General features: G+C 62.9%; 2 protein-coding genes across 5 annotated transcripts; both read right to left on the minus strand.

The window, feature by feature from the left end:
- Positions 1-1,214: 1,214 nt before the first annotated feature.
- On the minus strand, positions 1,215-8,852 carry ISOC2 (isochorismatase domain containing 2). 4 transcript variants are annotated; one of them, XM_081108468.1, is made up of 6 exons: positions 8,775-8,852; positions 5,617-5,754; positions 4,059-4,268; positions 3,666-3,736; positions 3,461-3,545; positions 1,215-1,620 (listed from the first exon to the last, which is right to left on the minus strand). In XM_081108468.1, the coding sequence occupies exons 1-6, from the start codon at positions 8,832-8,834 to the stop codon at positions 1,540-1,542; spliced, it is 645 nt and encodes a 214-aa protein (XP_080964594.1). In that variant the 5' UTR covers positions 8,835-8,852; the 3' UTR covers positions 1,215-1,539. The 4 variants fall into 4 exon arrangements, with proteins under 4 accessions (XP_080964594.1, XP_080964593.1, XP_080964596.1 ...); XM_081108467.1 differs by having other exon boundaries at positions 3,428-3,545; XM_081108470.1 differs by having other exon boundaries at positions 8,665-8,786.
- Positions 8,853-10,988: 2,136 nt separating this feature from the next.
- Positions 10,989-14,244, minus strand: LOC308531341 (uncharacterized protein C19orf85; the record flags this gene model as incomplete). The annotated part of the gene is made up of 3 exons (XM_081108308.1): positions 10,989-11,352; positions 11,470-11,834; positions 14,072-14,244. 3 exons carry the CDS (start codon positions 14,242-14,244, stop codon positions 11,243-11,245), a joined length of 648 nt encoding a protein of 215 aa, XP_080964434.1. The 3' UTR covers positions 10,989-11,242.
- Positions 14,245-18,836: the final 4,592 nt, after the last annotated feature.

The raw sequence follows: 18,836 nt of genomic DNA on the forward strand, positions 1-18,836 counted from the left end.
CCCGCTGCTCCCTCCTGTCCGTCTTTCTGTCCCGTCTGTGTCTCCGGGTCCGCACACGCCCATCGCTGTGCCTCTGATCCCACGTCCGTCTCTCTCCCAGGTTTGCTGTCTACAGAGCTCTGTCCCTGTGCATGTCTCTGTGTCCGACCCCCGGACCCCCAATCTCCCTCCCGGTCCCCCTACTCTCTCTCGGCTGAGTTTGGAGGAGCGGGTAGGGGGGCGCTGCAGAGCAAGCTGTGCTCCTAGCGCAAAATAGACTCCTGTTGCCATGGCGACGCGAGCGCGGCCTCCCGGACGCGAAGCTTCTGCCTGCGGGGTGAGGAGGGGGGGACACCTGGATCCGGAAGGCGGGGACCAGGGGCGCCAACGCCGGGTCCCAGGGGCTCCCGGAGGAAGGAGCTGGGACTCCTAGGTCCCTGGGGAGAGGGTCGCTGGGTGTTCTGATGCGCGCTCCCAGCCTTCTGCGGGGGGGCGGGGGTCTGGGGTTCGGGGTTGGTGGGCTCTGGTTGCCCAGTGGGGGCGGACTGACTGTGAGCTCTGATGCCTGGATTCTTGGGGGACTCAGAGGTTGCCTTCTTAGGTCCCCAAGGTTGGGGGTGGATGGGGAACAAGGACTGCGAGTCTCAAGGGGTAGAGGGGCCTTGATGGGGGGGGCGGTATTGGGGGGGGATCAGTAGAATCCCGACTCCCACATTTCTAAGAGCTGCAGAATTCTGGGAGCCCCCATGTGGATCCCCTGCCCGCTGCGTCTTAGGGCGCAGGGACCACTCAGATAAAGGTGTCCGTCCTTCTTCCCATCCATTCATCCGCATGCCAGTCTCTTCCTTCCTCCCGTCCCCACGACCCCGTGCCTCAGTTTCCCCCTCCGCACCGGGTGCGGTCGCGCTCACCTCACTTTCCGATGCGGGACCCTTGGGGATTCTGGGGTGGCGGCGGCGTGGGGGGCCGGCCGGGGGAGGCAGCGCGAGCGCGTGTCTGCAGCCGCCGGGCTGGGCGTGCGCGCTGGCGGGGGGGGCGGCTGGCGGCGCGCGGGCGACCCTGCCGGCACTTCTTTCCCGAGCAGCTGTGATGGGGCCAGCCCTCGCCTTTTCCTGGCGCCCGCTGGCAGCTGAGAAGAGGCACCTCCCCCTCTCCACCTGCTGGGGACCCCTCTCCCCGCCACCCGCAGCCCCCCGTCGCCCCTGGGGCACCCCCCAGACCCAAGAATGGTTCGGTCCACAGCCACATCGGTGTTTATTCCGCGAGCCCAGGTCCCACACAGTCCCTGACACTCCTTCCCCCGCCCCTTCGCAACCCTTGAAGGGGCCCGGGGCCGAGCCCCGCCCCCAGCTCAGCCCAGCCAACGGCCATCGGCTGCCAGGAGCTCATTTGCATTTCCGGGAGCTGCCGCCCAATAGCAAGGCAGCACCCGCCTCCCCTCCCGAGGGGCGGCGCTCCCGGTGGACTGCACCACTCTAGGGACCCAAGGACGGGGGAAAGCGCTTCCCCCGAGGCCGGTGACAGGCAGGAGGGAGGTCTCCCCTCGGGGCCGAGCGGGGTTCAGCGGAGGAGGGGGTTCTGGCCTTGGAAGAGGCCGAGCAGCCCGCTGTCCGGGGCGGGCTCCTTGATGATCTTCTGGATCTGCAGAGGGAGAAGGGCGTCAGGGAGGACCCGGGGCCCCCATTTGCGGGGCAGACCGGAGGGGCACTGCTCCCTCTGCTCCTTTGCCCTCTTGGCAGCAAATGGCCACGCCAACCGCTCCCTCTCCTCAGGACCTTTCCCGGGGCCTCGCCCTCACTGCCCACCCGAGTTAGCTCCGATCACCGGCCATTCGCCTGCTTTGCTGGCCTGGGCTGCTAAGAGTGATGGGCTTGACCCCAGCTGGTGTGGCTCAGTGGTTAGAGCACCAGGCGGCGGACAGAAGGGTCCTGGGTTCGAGTCCAGTCAAGGGCACGTACCTCAGTTACAGGCTCTATCCCCGGAGCATGTGCAGGAGGCAACCAATCACTGTGTCTCTCTCACATCGGTATTTCTCTCTGTCTCTGCCCCTCCCTTCCATTCTCTCTAAAAATCAATGGACAAATATCCTTTGCTTGGGATTAACAGAAAGAGTGATGGGCTTTGTCCTGGGGCGTGTCCATACTTTCTTCTTCTCTCCCAACTCCCAAATCCAGCCCACACCTTGCCCCTCCACTCCAGGCTCATTTATCCACCTGCCTCTTGGATGCTGGCTGCCCCCTGACCTCTCTAACTCTCAGTTCAGCCCTTCCCCTTCGGTAGGTACCAGCCTGGAGCCCCTCTCTGGGTGCCTTCTCCCAAAGCCCCACCTTGCACCCACCAGTGAGCCCCAATAGCCTGCAGAAAGCAAACAAAAATACACAGAGCCCGCATCCTCACCGCCTCCATGTTGGTGTCCCTGGGTCCTGACACCCCCCGCCCCCTACTGCGACTCCCTTGTCCGAGTCCCCGTGGCTGCCCTCGCTAAAATCCCAAGGCCTTGAGGTCACGGCCTGGCTCCCCCGGCCTCCCCTCCTCCACACTCGCCAGCACTCAGGGCCTGATACCGTCCCTGGAACGAGGCAAGTCCAGTCCCCCCCCCCCCCCCCCCGCCAGGCCTGTGCCCCAGCTGGTCCCTCTGCCAGAAGCACTTTCTGGATGACTGGCTGCCCCTCCCCAGGCAGGTCTCCACTTCAAGGCCTCCCCCCGCCCCCCAAGGGCCGCCCTGCTGCTTACTGTCTTGTTTCTCACACTCTCTGCATGTCCCCTTCCCACTCCAGGCCACAGTGTGTAACGGGTTACTGACTGGCTTTTGCTGTTGCCCCAGGACCCGTCCCAGCGGCTGGCACACAGTAGGTGCTCAGTAAAGGCCCAGCAGAACGAAGAGAGGAAAGGGCAGAGCTCCGAGGGCCAGGAATGTCAAATCTGGGCACATCCTGCGCTCCTGCAGGCCAAGGGTGGGCACAGTGGGAGCCACCTGGTCAGGCCTGTGTGCTGGGGAAGCCACTGGGGGTGGCGCGGGGGCCAGACCTGCGAGGCAGTGACCGGAGGAGGGGAGCAGTGGAGGGTCCCAGGGCCCCACCTCCAGGGCCCTTGCTGGACGGTTCTTTCCTGTGTCTGCCTGGCGCCCTCCAGGCCTCAGTCACCTCCTCCCAGGTTTCCTAGACCACCCTGTGCAAGCCCCTCGCTGCCTTCTCCCTCCCTCTCCCTCTCTCCTCCCCCCCCCCCTCCTTCTCTCTCTCTCCGCAGTCCTCACTGCCCACCAGCAGCAGCTTCTCTTATTGATTTATGGTTGACGGGGTGTCTCCCCACGAGAACTGAGCCCCTCTGGAGGCGGCAGCCTTCTGTGTTCCAGGATGTGTATGTTCCCGGATGTATTCCGAAAAGACGTGGTGGGCGCCGAGGAGACATTTGCCAGGTGCATGGAAGGTGGGGGACTGGGAGCCAGTACCTCCTTGAACTGGGGGTGCGCGGAGTCACCCACCAGTTGCAGAATGAGGCCTTCGCTGGTGGAGAGGAAGGCGCCGCTCTGTCGCATCCGGGCAAGTGCCACCAGGCGGTCCACCTGGCTGCAGGGGAGAGGGGGTGTCAGCCCTGCGGCCCGAGCCCCGGGCCCCTGGCAAACAGGGCTCTTCCTGGGAGCCCCGTCCACACCCCATGTGCAGCCACCCCTCGGGGGACCCCCTCACCTGCGGGAGGAGCAGGCGTCCACCACCACGTGGACCTGCAGCCCCCGATCCAGAAGGTCCAGGGTTGTGTTCTGGGGGCAGAGAGAGGTCAGGGCCAACCCCAGCCAGGAACGGAGGTCCCGGGTGGGGGACTGGGATACTGGGATGGGATGAGAGAGCCAGAGCAGGGCAGAAGCCCCCCTCCCCCCCCCACAACGGGGTCCTAGAGCAGCATGGGCGCCCCAGGGGAGAGGAGTCCTGAGTGAGGGTCGCGTCTCAGCTCAGGAGGGGTCAGGGGTCAGGAAAGGTGTCAGGCGGGGAGCATGGAGGGTTCAGGGTGGGCACAGGCTGTCCCTTCGAGGATGGGGAGGTTTCAGATGAGCGGGGTTCCCGGGGGGCGGCTGGGGGTCTCACCAGGATGCAGGCCTGAGCCTCGATGCCGCAGAGCAGCACAGAGCGCAGCTGCGGCCGCGCGTCCAGCTCCTGCCGCGCCACGGGCACCATGCTGAAGCAGGTCTTGGGCAGGGGCTGCAGGCCCGCCGCCCCCAGCTCGGGCACCGTGGGGCCCAGGCCCTGCGGGTACTGCTCCGTCAGCACAGTTGGCACCTCCAGCAGTCGGGCCACCTGTGCCGGGAGGGGGGACAAAGGCCTGACCTGAGGGAGGGGCTGGACCCCCTGGTCTGAGGGAGGAGGGGGCTGGAGCCCTGGTCTGAGGGAGGAGGGGGCTGGACCCCCTGGTCTGAGGGAGGAGGGGGCTGGAGCCCTGGTCTGAGGGAGGAGGGGGCTGGATCCCTGGTCTGAGGGAGGAGGGGGCTGGATCCCTGGTCTGAGGGAGGAGGGGGCTGAATCCCTGGTCTGAGGGAGGGGAGGGCTGGATCCCTGGTCTGAGGGAGGAGGGGACTGGAGCCCTGGTCTGAGGGAGGAGGGGGCTGGATCCCTGGTCTGAGGGAGGAGGGGGCTGGATCCCTGGTCTGAGGGAGGAGGGGGCTGGAGCCCTGGTCTGAGGGAGGAGGGGGCTGGAGCCCTGGTCTGAGGGAGGAGGGGGCTGGATCCCTGGTCTGAGGGAGGAGGGGGCTGGAGCCCTGGTCTGAGGGAGGAAGGGGCTGGAGGCCAGGTCTGAGGGAGGAGGGGGCTGGAGGCCAGGTCTGAGGGAGGAGGGGGCTGGAGCCCTGGTCTGAGGGAGGAGGGGGCTGGAGGCCAGGTCTGAGGGAGGAGGGGGCTGGAGGCCAGGTCTGAGGGAGGAGGGGGCTGGAGCCCTGGTCTGAGGGAGGAGGGGGTTGGAGCCCGGTCTGAGGGAGGAAGGGGCTGGAGGCCAGGTCTGAGGGAGGAGGGGGCTGGAGGCCAGGTCTGAGGGAGGAGGGGGCTGGAGGCCAGGTCTGAGGGAGGAGGGGCCTGGAGGCCAGGTCTGAGGGAGGAGGGGCCTGGAGGCCAGGTCTGAGGGAGGAGGGGGCTGGAGGCCAGGTCTGAGGGAGGAGGGGCTGGAGCCCTGGTCTGAGGGAGGAGGGGGCTGGAGCCCTGGTCTGAGGGAGGAGGGGTTTGGAGCCCGGTTTGAGGGAGGAAGGGGCTGGAGGCCAGGTCTGAGGGAGGAGGGGGCTGGATCCCCTGTTCTGAGGGAGGAGGGGGCTGGAGCCCTGGTCTGAGGGAGGAGGGGGTTGGAGCCTGGTCTGAGGGAGGAGGGGGCTGGAGGCCAGGTCTGAGGGAGGAGGGGGTGGATCCCAGGTCTGAGGGAGGAGGGGGCTGGAGGCCAGGTCTGAGGGAGGAGGGGCCTGGAGGCCAGGTCTGAGGGAGGAGGGGGTGGATCCCAGGTCTGAGGGAGGAGGGGGTGGATCCCAGGTCTGAGGGAGGAGGGGGTGGATCCCAGGTCTGAGGGAGGAGGGGGCTGGAGGCCAGGTCTGAGGGAGGAGGGGCCTGGAGGCCAGGTCTGAGGGAGGAGGGGCCTGGAGGCCAGGTCTGAGGGAGGAGGGACCAGTACCTTGAGCATGCGGGCGGCCACAGAGACGATCTGGGGGAAGTAGGCGACGTGGCGGAACTTCTCCTGCATGTCACACAGGAAGAGGATGGACGACCCAGGGAGGACCCGGCCCAGGCTGGGCTTTGCAGCCGCCATGTCCTGAGGGAGGGCAGGGGGGGCAGCGGCCGGGGTCAGGCGGGGGGTGGTTTCTCTGCCCGCCCAGGGTCCCTGCACCTAGACCTTGCACCGAATCCCGCTCTCCACCCGCAGTTCGCACCTGCTGCTCCCAGGTCTGGAACACGCTTTTTTATTGTTTAAAATATTTTTACTGATTTCAGAGAGGAAGGGAGAGGGAGAGAGACAGACAGAAGCATCAATGATGAGAGAGAACATGGATCGGCCGCCTCCTGCACACCCCACACGGGGGATCGAGCCCGCAACCCGGGCCTGTGCCCTGACCGGGAATTGAATCGTGACCTCCTGGGTCCTAGGTCGACACTCAACCACTGAGCCAGGCCGATGGGGCCACTTGCTTTTTAACGTGTGTGTCCTCTTCAGCCAGGAGTCACGTTCCCACTCCTGGGAAGTCTCCTCAGACCCTGTCCATCCCCGAGATCCCAGACTCGCTCCCCCGGAGGCTCCCCCGGGCAGCCTCCTGCCCTCTGGGCGGGTGTGAGGGTGCCTGCATCCCCATTACCGACTGTGCCAGCAGACCTCAGGCTCCAAGGGTGACCCTCACCTATCCCTGCGCCCACTGCCGGGAGCACAGGGGGCGGGATGTGATTCTGAGAGAGAAGAGCCTGGCCTCCTGGGCTGCCCCCTCCCGCCTCGAGACCCGGTGGGCAGAGGGGCGGTGCTCTGGGAGCCTTCCGGGCGGCTCCCCACCCGCGCTGGCCTCGGAAACTCAGCCCCCCCAGGAGGAACAGCCAGCTGAACTCCTCCCGGGTCTTGGAAAGCAAGGCCGGTGTGGCTCAGTGATTGAACGTCAACCTACGAACCAGGAGGTCCCGGTTCGATTCCCCATCAGGGCACATGAGTGGGTGGGGGGCTCGCTCCCCAGAGGGCAGGAGGCAGCCGATCCACGATTCTCTGGCATCGCTGATGTCTCTCTCCCTCTCCCTTCCTCTCTGAAGTCCATAAAAATATATTTTAATAAAACAAGCAGTGAAAGGGTGCAAATGGCAGATCTGATGCCATGTGAGTTTTATCTCAAGAAAACACAGTGGGATGGAGACGCCCTCCAAAACCAACCACAGCCAGTTCACGAACGGCACAGTCACAGCCATGCCCGGTGCTGGGGTGCCCGGGGAACCTGGCCAGTCCTGGGGGGTCGGGAAGGGGCTCCGAGAGAGTGAACAGAGAAAGGGAACAATCTTTCTGAAAAGACAAAGCTGACCCTGGGACCCTCCAGTCTCCGTGGCTCCCTGACACCAGGGACCACCACACCCTGCCTGGCCTGGCCCACGCGGCTCCCTCCACTCAGAGTCGCTCTAACCGTCCGAGATGAGGGTACGGTTATGTAAGCTATGGCACATCCACGCTGTGGGGTTCTGAGCAGCCAGGACAGATGACAAGGAAGCTCTTTAAGTAACAAGAGGAAAGGTGTTCAAAGATGGTGGGGGGGGGGGGGGGGGGCGCAGAACAGCCTGTACACCGATGCTCCCATTTGTGTCCCCAAAAAAGAAGGGGAAAGGTATGTGTCCCGCTGCTATCTATAGCTGCTCCCGGCAGGCAGGAGGCGGCAGGGACTGGGGGGGGGGGGGACAGGTCACCGAGGGACAGTGTGGGCCCGATTCTCGCTGCGCTGAGCTGTCCCTTTTGAGTGCTGGACAGTGTGTAACAGGTTGTGCAGCCGGGAAAGAATAAATGGGCGCAGGAAGAGACCCACATAGAGTGAGAACTCGGCCAAACCTGCCCATGGCGTTAAAGTTACGATGATGCTGGGGGGGGGGGGGGGGGCGGGCAGTGGCCGAGGGGTATGGGGGCTCCCGGGGGGTGGGGGGTGCTGGACTTGTCAATCTGGCGACTGTACACCTGCGTGCTCACTCTGCGTGAAGTGACCTCAGCTGTGTGTCTGTGACTTGGCCATTGCCGTGCATATGTGGTGCACTTCCATTTAAAGCCGTTAGACCAGCGGTTCTCAACCTTCCTCACGCCGGGACCCTTTCATACAGTTCCTCATGTTGGGGTGACCCCCGATTTCATTGTTACAAATGGAACATAGTGAAAGCCTAGTGATTCATCACAAAAACAATATGGAATTATACATGTGTTTTCCGATGGTCTTAGGCGACCCCTGTGAAAGGGTCGTTCGACCCCCAAAGGGGTCGCGACCCACAGGTTGAGAACCGCTGCTTTAGACAGCATGTAAAATAAAATGGGGGGGGGGGATAAAGTAAAATAAAATGGGGAGGCCCCGCTGGCTGCTGGGGGGCTGGACTGGAGGCCGAGGCCCGGGAGGAAACTGGGGCTGGGACCCCGGGGGCAAGGGTGAGGGGAGACGTCACCCCGGTTTCTGGCCCACGGCTGGCAGGGCCTGCGGATTAAACTGGGGACCTGGACAGGGAGACTGGTTTGGGGGAGAAGATGAAAAATTGGGGGAGGGTGTGTGTGTGTGTGAATGTGGGGAGATCGGAGCTGGAGGCAGATCTGGGGGTGCCGTGGGGGTGCCGCGGGGGAGGGATGGGACGGTCCAGAACGGACCTCTACGCGGGGGGGCGTCCAAGGCTGGAAGAGGCGGGGCGGCCCGAGGAGGGGCAGCAACTTAGGGGGGCAGATGGGGGGCTGCTTAGATCCCCGCGAGCCCTCGGGGGACCCCCGCCCCGCAGGCGGACTTTCGGGCTGGGTGACTTGGGGCAAGTGTCACGCTCTGTCTGCACCTCCGTTTCCTTCGCGGGGAAAGGGGGTCCACCCCACCCACTCGGCGGGGACGGGGGGAAACGTGTCCCGGGACGCGGAGGGCGGGGCGGCCCGCGGAGGGTCCGAGAGCCCGGCCAGCCCGCGGGGCAGGAGGCCTCCCCGGCCGCGCGCCCTGGGCAGGGGGCGTCCAGGCTCAGCCCCGGTTCCCACCTGCGAGGAGGCGGGAAGCGCGGTCTCCCGCGGGCCGGGCGGGCCCTTCCCGGAGGCGCTGGGTTCGAGCCCGGCCCGCCGCCCTCCGCAGGTGGGTCGGGGTCACTCACCTTCCAGCGCCCGGACTTGCGCCACCAGGGCCTCCCCCCGGCGCCCAGCCCGCTCACCATTGGCAGGGTCGCGTCACGTGGCCCAGCCCCGCGGCATCGCGTCCCGCCCCCTCTGGCCCAGCCGCCCAATCGGCGTTCTCCGAGCTCTGCCCGCGCCCCCGCGCCTGGCCAATCCGTAGGCGCCGCTGGTTTTCAGTCCTGAAAGTGTGATTGGCCTACGCCGAGGGGCGGGGAGCCAGGATCTGACCAATGGGTGTATAGCTAGGACGTGAGTGGCGGGTGCGGGGCGGAGCAGCGCGCGGAGGGCGGAGTAGGCGGACTCCAGCTGGGAGGTGGGTGGCGGCGGCCAAAGCTGGGTACAGACCAGACGCCCCCCCCCGCCCCCCCCCGCCCCGAGGCTGGGAGAGGAGGGGGCGCCCTGCCCAGGGGAGGGAGGGCCTGGGGCTCCAACCCCCGAATTCTTGTCTGGACAGAAACTTACAGCGACCCAAGCACTTTCCAGGAAAAGGGTAAAGGCACGATGAAGCCTGGAGCTGAAGATCCTTCCCACCCCTGGCCGGTGGCTCAGTGGTTAGAGCCTTGGTCCCAGCACTGAAGGGTCTCGGGTTCGACTCCAGGTCACGGGCACCTATCTAGGTTGCAGGCTCAATCCCCGGCCCCGGTCGTGGCACGTGGCGGGGGGAGGGGGGTTACCAGTCTCCCAGCGGTTCTCAACCTGTGGGTCGCGACCCCTTTGGGGGTTGAACGACCCTTTCACAGGGGTCGCCTAAGACCATTGGAAAACACATAATATTATTACATATTGTTTTTGTGATTAATCACTAAGCTTTAATTATGTTCAATTTGTAACAATGAAATCGGGGGTCACCACAACGTGAGGAACTGTATTAAAGGGTCGCGGTGTTAGGAAGGTTGAGAACCACTGCGTCTCACTCTAACCAGTCTCTCTCACATGATTGTTCCTCTCTCTCCCTCTCCCTTCTTCCTCCCCCCTTTCCACTCTAAAAGCAATGGAAAAAAATATCCTCAGGTGAGGATTAAAAAACAAACAAAAAAGATCCTCCCCACCCCTCTCCCCCTCAATCTGTGTTCTCCGCAGCCTCAGGCTCCCCATCTGTACAGTACCTGCCTCCTAGGGTGGTGGTCACAGTATGTAGACTATTTGCTTGGGAATGGGGTTGAGAGGGACAGAGAGAGAACTTCCCTTCATTCTTGGAATGAAATCCAAATGACTCCTAGTTCATGGCCTGCCTCTGTCGACCTCTTCCACCTCCCCTCTCCCCGCCTCGCCCCCTGCTCCTCAGCTCCAGCCACCCTGGCCCCACTGCTGTTCCCAAGGCTCCACCCCAGGGCCTTTGCACGTGCTGTTCCCTCTGCCTGGAACCCCAGACCTTCGAATAACCAGCTTCTTCTGTCTTTCAAGGCTTTCCCTGACCACCCGGTGTCAGATACCGCTCAGTAAGGTCGAAGTTCTATCCTCTTCAGACCACTGATTCCAACCTGAAATTGGAAATTAATCTCGTGCTTAAAGATGTATGCATAGCCCTAGCTGGTTTGGCTCAGTGGATAGAGCATCGGCCGGCAGACTGAAGAATCCTGGGTTTTTTTTTGTTTTTTTTTTAAATCTTTTTTTTTTTAAAATATATTTTATTGATTTTTCACAGAGAGGAAGAGAGAGATATAGAGAGAGTTAGAAACATCGATGAGAGAGAAACATCGATCAGCTGCCTCCTGCACATCCCCCACTGGGGATGTGCCCGCAACCCAGACACATGCCCCTGACCGGAATCGAACCCGGGACCTCTCAGTCCGCAGGCCGACGCTCTATCCACTGAGCCAAACCGGTCTCGGCATGAAGAATCCTGGGTTTGATTCTGGTCACATGCCCAGGTTGTGGGCTAGATCCCCAGTAGGGGGCATGCAGGAGGCAGCCCATCAGTGATTTTCTCTCATCATTGATTTTTCTCTCTATATATATCTCTCTCTCCTTCTCCCTTCCTCTCTGACATTAATTAAAAAATACATTTTTAAAAAGTATGCATGTTTTCATTTTTTGTCAGCCCCCCGATCTGCCTCCCCCGAGACGTGAACGCCACAAACGCAGAGACCTCGCTTATTTTATTCACTGCTGAATCCCCGGCACATAGGTGCTCAATGCATCTCTGCGAATAAATGAGATGAGCCCAGACATCAGGCAGAGATGAGCCAGGGCGACAGGGGGCTGCAGTGAGGACTTGCAGAGCTGGGGATGGGTAGAAAGAAGGGCAAAGGTGGAGGGCAGAGAGAGCAGGAGGGGGCCTGCCTGGAAGAGGCAGAGGTGAGGTGGGGTCTGGCCTTGGGCCATTTTCCCAGAAGTTGCCAGGAGAGGAGTGGGAGGGTGGGGGGCTCCTGGCCGACGGTGGGGGCTCCAGAGCTGTCATGGGGGTCCCTCTGGCTGGTCCAGGGCCTGAGCTGGGCTGTGACCGCGCTCATGGGAAGCAGGCCCCCCAGCCCTCGGGGACCCCCTGAGAATGGTGAGCACAAGGCATCACCTCCCACCTGCCCACCCAGGCGCCCTCGGGGGCCAGAAGCTCGGCCCCTGCCCCCAGGCCAGGCAGGGGGAGGGGGTCACAGGGAGGCAGGCGCAGGGGGTCGCAGGGAGGCAGAGGCAGGCGCAGGGGGTCGCAGGGAGGCAGGGGCAGGGGCAGGGGGTCACAGGGTGGCAGGGGCAGGCTCAGGGGGTCACAGGGAGGCAGGGGCAGGGGGTCACAGGGTTGCAGGGCCTGCCTGGGGTCTGGCTGGCCCTCTGCGTGGTGGGAAAGGTCGGCGGGCACCGAGGGCGGCTCCGGGGAGAGCGCGATGCTCCGGATGAGGTCCAGGCTGGAGGCCTCCAGCGCGGCCAGGCTCACGCGGGGGCCAGCCCGGGGCGCCTGGGTGGGGGCCACCGCGCGGGCCACGCCCAGGAAGGGGGACGGAGGCGGCGGGGGCGGGCTCCGGGGCGCCGGTCTCCGGGGAGGCGCCTCCTGGGACAGGATGGACAGGGCCAGGCGCTGGGTGGCAGCCTCAATCCTGGCAAACTGCCTGCGGAGAGAGGGGCATTGGCTGGGCGAGCGCAGCAGGGAGCCCAGGAGCAGGGGGGTCCCTGCTCGCCCCGTCCTTCTCCTCCCGGTGCTGCCTCCCTGCCCCGGGTCCCTTCTCTGGGTCGGGCAGTTCCAGATGTGGGAGCCCATGGGGAGGGGAGCTCTGAGCAGCGTGTCTCCTCCGGCACCGGGGCCTGCGCGCTTTGCACATTTAGATGTGCGGTGACCAGGGTCCAACAGGTAAAAGCAAACGATGGCACCCAGGCCGGTGGTCCACTGGTTAGAGCATCAGCAAGGGCACTACCTCCGTGTCAGGCTCAACCCTTGGCCCCGATGATCGGGATGCGCGCGGGAGGCAACCAATCAATGTGCGTGGAGAGCGGCTACAGCAGTGGTTCTCAACCTTGGCTGCACATGAGAATCCCCTGGGAATCTTTTTAAAAAAATATATATTTTATTGATTTTTTACAGAGAGGAAGGGAGAGAGATAGAGAGTTAGAAACATTGATGAGAGAGAAACATCAATCAGCTGCCTCCTGCACATCTCCCACTGGGGATGTGCCCGCAACCAAGGCACATGCCCTTGAGCGGAATCGAACCTAGGACCCTTCAGTCGCAGGCCGACGCTCTATCCACTGAGCCAAACCGGTTAGGACACCTGGGAATCTTTTTAAAATCCTGATTTCCGGGCCTCATCCTCCGGAAATTCTGTTTCTCTGTTACTAATGTTGTGGCCCCACCCCATAAACAAAGAAACAGAATTTCCGGAGGATGAGCCCGGAAATCAGGATTTTAAAAAGATTCCTCCCAGGGGATTCTCATGTGCAGCCGAGGTTGAGAACCACTGGGCTACAGGGTTTGGACAGGTCCAAGCCTCGGACTGATGAGAGGGCACAGTCCCCTCGTGGCCACGTGCAAGTCCCAGCTTGGAGGGCAGGGCCCTCCCAGCACAGCGACAGCCAACAGCTGTGGTTGTGAGCTTGACCCTGTGGTCCGAACATGTGGCCCCACGTGCCTGAGTGATGTGGGCTCGATAGAGTTCAGGTGCATGTAACTGAGTAGGATTAAAACCCAGGAGAATGTTGTAAACATCTTGACCACGCCCTTGCTTTGCCTCCTGGAATCTGGCTATAAAATAAAGACGAGGACAGTGTCCCACCCAGATCCAGCCTTTTTCTCTTGTCTGTCTTTTCTAATCCTTCACCGCCCACTCCCAGGCTGACCCTGGGCCGTGCTGGCGCCGCACAAATGCGTCTCTCCCCCTCCCTTCCACTCTCTCTAGAAACCAATGGAGAAAATATCCTCACTCCTCCGGCGATTTTTTTCTAAAAAAAAGTAAAAAAAGTTTTGCCCTGACCAGTTTGGTTCAGTGGATAGAGTGTCAGTCTGCGGACTGAAGGGTCCCGGGTTCGATTCCGGTCAAGGGCATGTACCTTGGTTGCAGGCACATCCCAGTAGGGAACGTGCAGGAGGCAGCCGGTCCATGATTCTCTCTCATCATTGATGTTTTTATCTTTCTCTCCCTTCCTCTCTGAAATCAATAAACAATATATGTAAAAACATAAAAATGGAACCCACATGCACATCACTTAAAACGAGCCATTTCAGAGCGCACAGTCCAATGGCATTCACGCCTCTGCGATGCTGTGCACCCGCCACCTCTAATGAGTCCTGGAGCTGTTCATTGCCCTGAAAGCAAGCCCCGTCCCCACCAGCAAGCGCACCGCTGCCTCCCGTGGCCCTGCCAGCGCCCATCTGCTTCCCCCGGCTGTGGGTCCACCTGCTCTTGTTTGCAAGGTTTGTCTGCATGGGAGCCTCGCGCCCATCATCCACCCGCTGCTCCCGCTCTGGACACGCTCCCATGAAGGCAGCGTGTTCCCTGCTGGGTCTCTGGGGCTAGGCACACAGTTGGTGCTCAATAAATGCACGAGCCCAGCCGGCCTGGCTCAGTGATGGAGTATGGACAGGAGTTAGGAGGTCAGGGTCCGATTCCTGGTCAGGGCACAGGCCCAGGTTGCGGGCTTGATCCCCAGGAGGGGGTGTGCAGAAGGCGGCTGATCCATGAGTCTCTCTCATCATGGATGTTTCTCTCTCTCTCTCTCCCTGTCTCCCTTCCTCTCTGAAATCAATAAAAATATAAATAAATTCATGAGTGTTGATTGCACCCAGCCCCAGGGGCCACTTCTCTCCCCAGACTCAGGGCCCCAGCCTCTCCCCGCTCCCCCCCGGCCCCCTCACCTGCAGATCTGATTGTGCAGGAACCGCCTGTGGTTGGGCCTCCTCTTGGGGGGCCGGGTCCGCCGGGGGTGCAGGGCGCGCAGCATGTGGGCGGCCGCCCCGCTCACAAAGGCACACAGCTCCCGGGGGCTGGGCTCCGAAACTCCAGGGGCTGTGGGGGCCCCGGGGTGCATGGCCTGGGTGATCTGGGGGTGACTGTCCACTGTGTCCCCGTGGATCAGAAAGCACCCCCAAACCTGTGAGGAGGGGGGGCAGCCAGGGCTTGGGCTCAGGCTGCGGAGGACTGGCAGGGATGGCCTGGGGAGGGGCCCTGGACCCTGGACAGCAGGGGGTGGGGGGGTGGGGCCCAGGCAATGAGGACGGGGCGTCCCTCCTGTGCCCTCCTGCTCCCTGTGTCCTGGGAGCTGGACCCGAGGTTTGAGGGGCAGTAGGTGGGGGGCTGATATAGGAAGGCCGGGCTGATTCGGGAGGGGGCGTCCTGTGCGCCCCCACGGGCCCAATTAGCACATAGCTGGCCCTGGGATATGGACAGGTGGTGTGGGTGGGCGCAGAGCAGGGCGCCTGGAGATGCCAATTAAGGTGACAAAGGGCTCGCTTGGCGGGAGGCAAGGCCAGGAGCCGAGTCAACCGCAGCGGTTAGTGTTGAGGGCCCTTAATTGGAGGAGGGAGGGTGGGAGGCTGGGGTGCAGGCGGGGAGGGAGGGGGTGGGAGGCTGGGGTGCAGGCTGGGAGGGAGGAGGGGGGTGGGAGGCTGGGGTGCAGGCGGGGAGGGAGGGGGTGGGAGGCTGGGGTGCAGGCTGGGAGGGAGGGGGGTGGGAGGTTGGGAGGGAGGGGGGTGGGAGGCTGGGGTGCAGGCTGGGAGGGAGGGGGTGGGAGGGGTGGGAGGCTGGGGTGCAGGCTGGGAGGGAGTGGGTGGGAGGGGTGGGAGGCTGGGGTGAAGGCTGGGAGGGAGGGGGTGGGAGGCTGGGGTGCAGGGTAGGAGGGGGGTGGGAGGCTGGGGTGCAGGCTGGGAGGGTGTGGGAGGTTGGCGTGCAGGCTGGGGGGAGGGGGCAGTGGGAGGCTCAGGGCCCGTGTTTGGGGAGGCATAGAGTGGCTGGGGCTGGCAGGAGGTGGGGCTGCTGCCCCCCCCCCCCCCCCCCGCGCTAGAATAATAGTGGCGTCCTCATTAAAAAAACAACAGCAAACCCAACAACATACCTTTATTGACATCAGAGGGGAAGGGAGAGGGAGAGGGAGGGAGAGAAACATCAGTGATGAGAGGGAATCATGGATCGGCTGCCTCCTGCACGCCCCACACCGGGGGCCAGGCTTGCAACCCGGGCAGGTGCCCTGACGGAGAATCGAACCGTGACCCCCTGGTTCATAGGTCGCCGCTCAACCACTGAGCCACCCGGCCGGGCAGGAATGGGTCCTCTTGTCTCTGGGCGGGCTGGCCCAGTGTGGGGCGGGCGGGCGGCCGTCCGCTGTTGCTCTGAGAGGGGTCAGGGGTGTGAGCCCGTGGCTGCTGCAGCGCCCCTGGGGGCTCGGCGCACGCTCACTCCCTCTCCGTTCTCAGGTCAGGAGCCCTGGGTGGGTCTCACGGGCTGAAATCCAGGTGTTTTTCTGGAGGCACCCAGGGGAGCCCGCGTGCCCTTGCTTCTTCGGCTTCTAAAGGCGCCCCCTTCCATGGCTCATGGCCCTTCCTGCACCTTTTTTGTTTTAATCTATTTTTATTGATTACAGAGAGGAAGGGAGCGGGAGAGAGAGAGAAACATCAATGATGAGAGAATCACTGATCAGCTGCCTCTGCACGCCCCCCACGGGGACCGAGCCTGAACCCAGGCGTGTGAGCCTCGCCGTGGGCTTTCCTCTCCCTCTGACCCAGCTCTCACCATCGCCGGCTTCCCGGCCCCTCTCAACGCCTGCTTCACGTTTCTGTTCCTCTCTCCCTGTGCGTGCGTCCCTGTCTCCTTTTCAGGCAGGTGGTGTGTGTGTGTGGTGTCTGCATGGTGTGTGTGTGTGTCTGCATTTCTGTGTGTGTGTGTGTGTGTGTGTGTGTGTGTGTGGTGTATGTGTGTGGTGTGTGGTGTGTGTAGTCCTACTGGTCTCAGGTCCAGAAGGGAAGGTCCGGTTCCCTTGGCAACGGGCTGGGGGAGTGGACTGGTCTCTGGAGGATGGGGGGGGGGTCAGGCCCTGGGGACAGGCAAGGGGTCGACCCCCGGGGCTCAGGGGGGCTCCCATCCGCCAGCAGGAGCCAAGGGCAACATCCGCTGGGCAGCTCCGTGACCTGCCCGGCCTGGCCTGGAACACGCTCAGGACCCCGGGGCTGCAGGCCCTGACCTGCCTGGGACGCCCTGCCAGGAGGGCGCCAACACCCCGGCTGGCGCTGGGGGGGCCCCTCTCCTACCTGGGGTGGTGAAGGATCACCATCGCTGGGCGGCCCCCGCCTGGTGTCTGTGCACCTGCCCTTGCGGGTGGTGGGAGGTATTCCCAGGCTCCTTCCCGTGTCCCAGTCATTCAATCAATATTCACATAGCGCCTCCTGTGTGCGGAGGCTGAGGGTGCAGCCCTGAGCAAGAGAAGTCCCATCATTCCCTGGGAGGGAGTCCTTGCACAAGAAAATTCCAGCTGGGGATGGGCTGTGGAGGGGCTAAGACTGCGCACAGTAGGTCGGCGGGTGGATGGGGGAGGGGTGCTGCTTCAGGTAGAAAAGCCCGCTCTGAGGAGGTGTCCATTGTCCTGCAAGCAGAGCAGGAGAGGTGGCAGCCAGGAGCCCCCCAGAGGGCAGAGGGCACGGTGTGTGCAAAGGTCCTGAGGCAGCCTTGACTGGAGTGAGAGATGGAGCCATGCAAAAAGGTGAGGGTAGAGAAGTGAAAAGGGGCCAGACCCATAGGGCTTTGTAGACCAGGTAGGAGTTTGGTTATGAGGGCCAGAGTGAAGGGGAGCCGTGGGGGTGTGGGGCAGAGATAGTGGCCCAGAGAGGGCCCTGCCCCCGGCCTCCTTTATAGGCCTCCCTGCACCTGGGATGGGAGACCCCACCCCTCCATCCCCTTCCAATCTGGGGAGGGGGAAGCCCAGGTGTCAGGACCAGCCGGACGCCCAGACCAGGCTTGTCCCTCCCGCCTCCACCCTGCTTCTCTGCCGCGTCTCTCGCCCGGTCCCAGACAGACTTCGTTTTCTAAAAACGTACAGATGGCAGATTCCTGTTGTCCCCAGCGCAGAACGCAGAGGGGCCAGCCCTGTCGGATTTGTTTCCCATCTTTTCTTCCCGCACAGAATGCCCCTGTGTTTGGAGCGAAGGTCTTTAAAGAGGCAGTTAAGCCCTAGCCAGTTTGGCTCAGTGGATAGAGTGTCAGTCTGGGAACTGAAAGGTCCCGGGTTCGATTCCAGGTCAGGAGGGCACATGCCCGGGTTGTGGGCTCGATCCCCAGTGGGGGAGCGTGCAGGAGGCAGCCAATCCATGATTCTCTCTCATTATTGATGTTTCTCTCTCTCTCCCTCTTCCTTCCTCTCTGAAATCAATAAAAATATATCTAATAAAATAAAATAAAAATAAAATAATAAAATAAAATAAAATAAAGAGGCAGTTAAGGGGAAATGAGGTTGTTAGAGTGGGACCTGGTCCAGTCTGCCTGGCATCCTTATAATATAAGAAGAGATTAGTGACCTGCCCGGCACCCAAGGATCTCAGGTTTGATTCCTGGTCAAGGGCACGCACCTGGCTTGCAGGTATGATCTCGCCCCCCCTTCAGGGCCTGTGCAGGAGGCAACCCTTGGAGTTGGTCTGTCCCAAAAGCTGGGACACATCGCCTGTGCAGGGCAGGGCTGGCTGGTAGACCTGGCCTAGCAAGGGCCTAACGAGGGCCTAATGAGGGCGGGTTCTGAGGCCCTGCCTCTCCCGCCTCCCCCATGACACCTGGCTGGGCTCCGTTCATACTGCAGGGCCCTGGTGGGGTGGCCCGAGGCAAGGGGTGGGTGTGGGCTCTGTACCTCTGGGAAGAGGCCAGGGGCCACAGCCCACTGAGCAGCACATTCCACATCCACAGGGACTGTGGGCTCCTCCCTCCATCTGGAAGCCAAGGGTAGGGGCACGGGGCCTGGTGCGTTTGGCAGCCCCAGATGTCGGTGGGGTCAGACCCCAGGGGCCAGGGGTCTCGCTCCCTGCTCCTCCCCTGGTGCCGGCCTCTCCCCTTCACCCTCAGGAGCTCAGGTGTCCCTCCCAGGGCCTCCAGCAGCCTCCCTCCTGGCGGGGGAGGGAGGAGCAGAAGGGAAAGGAAGGGAAAGTCTGGGCTGAGCTGGCAGCCAAGGGTTTTACGGACACGAATCCACTGGGGCTTGGGAAGGCCACGCGGGAACAGGTCCAGATCCGCTCAGGTGGGGACCGAGTTGCAGCCGGCCCGGGGGCCTCAGGGAACGGCAGAGCGGGCTGAGAAAATGCATCCATGCAGCAGGGTACCGCGGCTTCTGCTCGGGCCCTGGCTGGTCGTCGAGGACACTCGGGTGGCAGAGACAGAGGAGTCCCCCTGAGCATGTGAGGGGGCCCCCACCTGGCATCATTGCAGTGGAGAAGGGATGGGCTAGGGGTAGGAGGGCCTTTGGGTCTAAGGGACAGTGTGTGGCGGGGCCCTCTGGCTGAGCGGAAGGCCGGGGAGCAGTGGCTGTCATCAGGGGCCACACGGCCATGGCTGGCGACAGCTGTCAGGTGTGAGACAGGGGCCCTGACCGGTGTGGCTCAGTGGATAGAGCATCGGCCTGCGGACTCAAGGGTCCCAGGTTCGATTCCGGTC

The sequence above is a fragment of the Myotis nattereri genome, assembly GCF_964212035.1.
Source record: "Myotis nattereri genome assembly, chromosome: 15".
In the NCBI taxonomy this organism is placed as follows: Eukaryota; Metazoa; Chordata; class Mammalia; order Chiroptera; family Vespertilionidae; genus Myotis; species Myotis nattereri.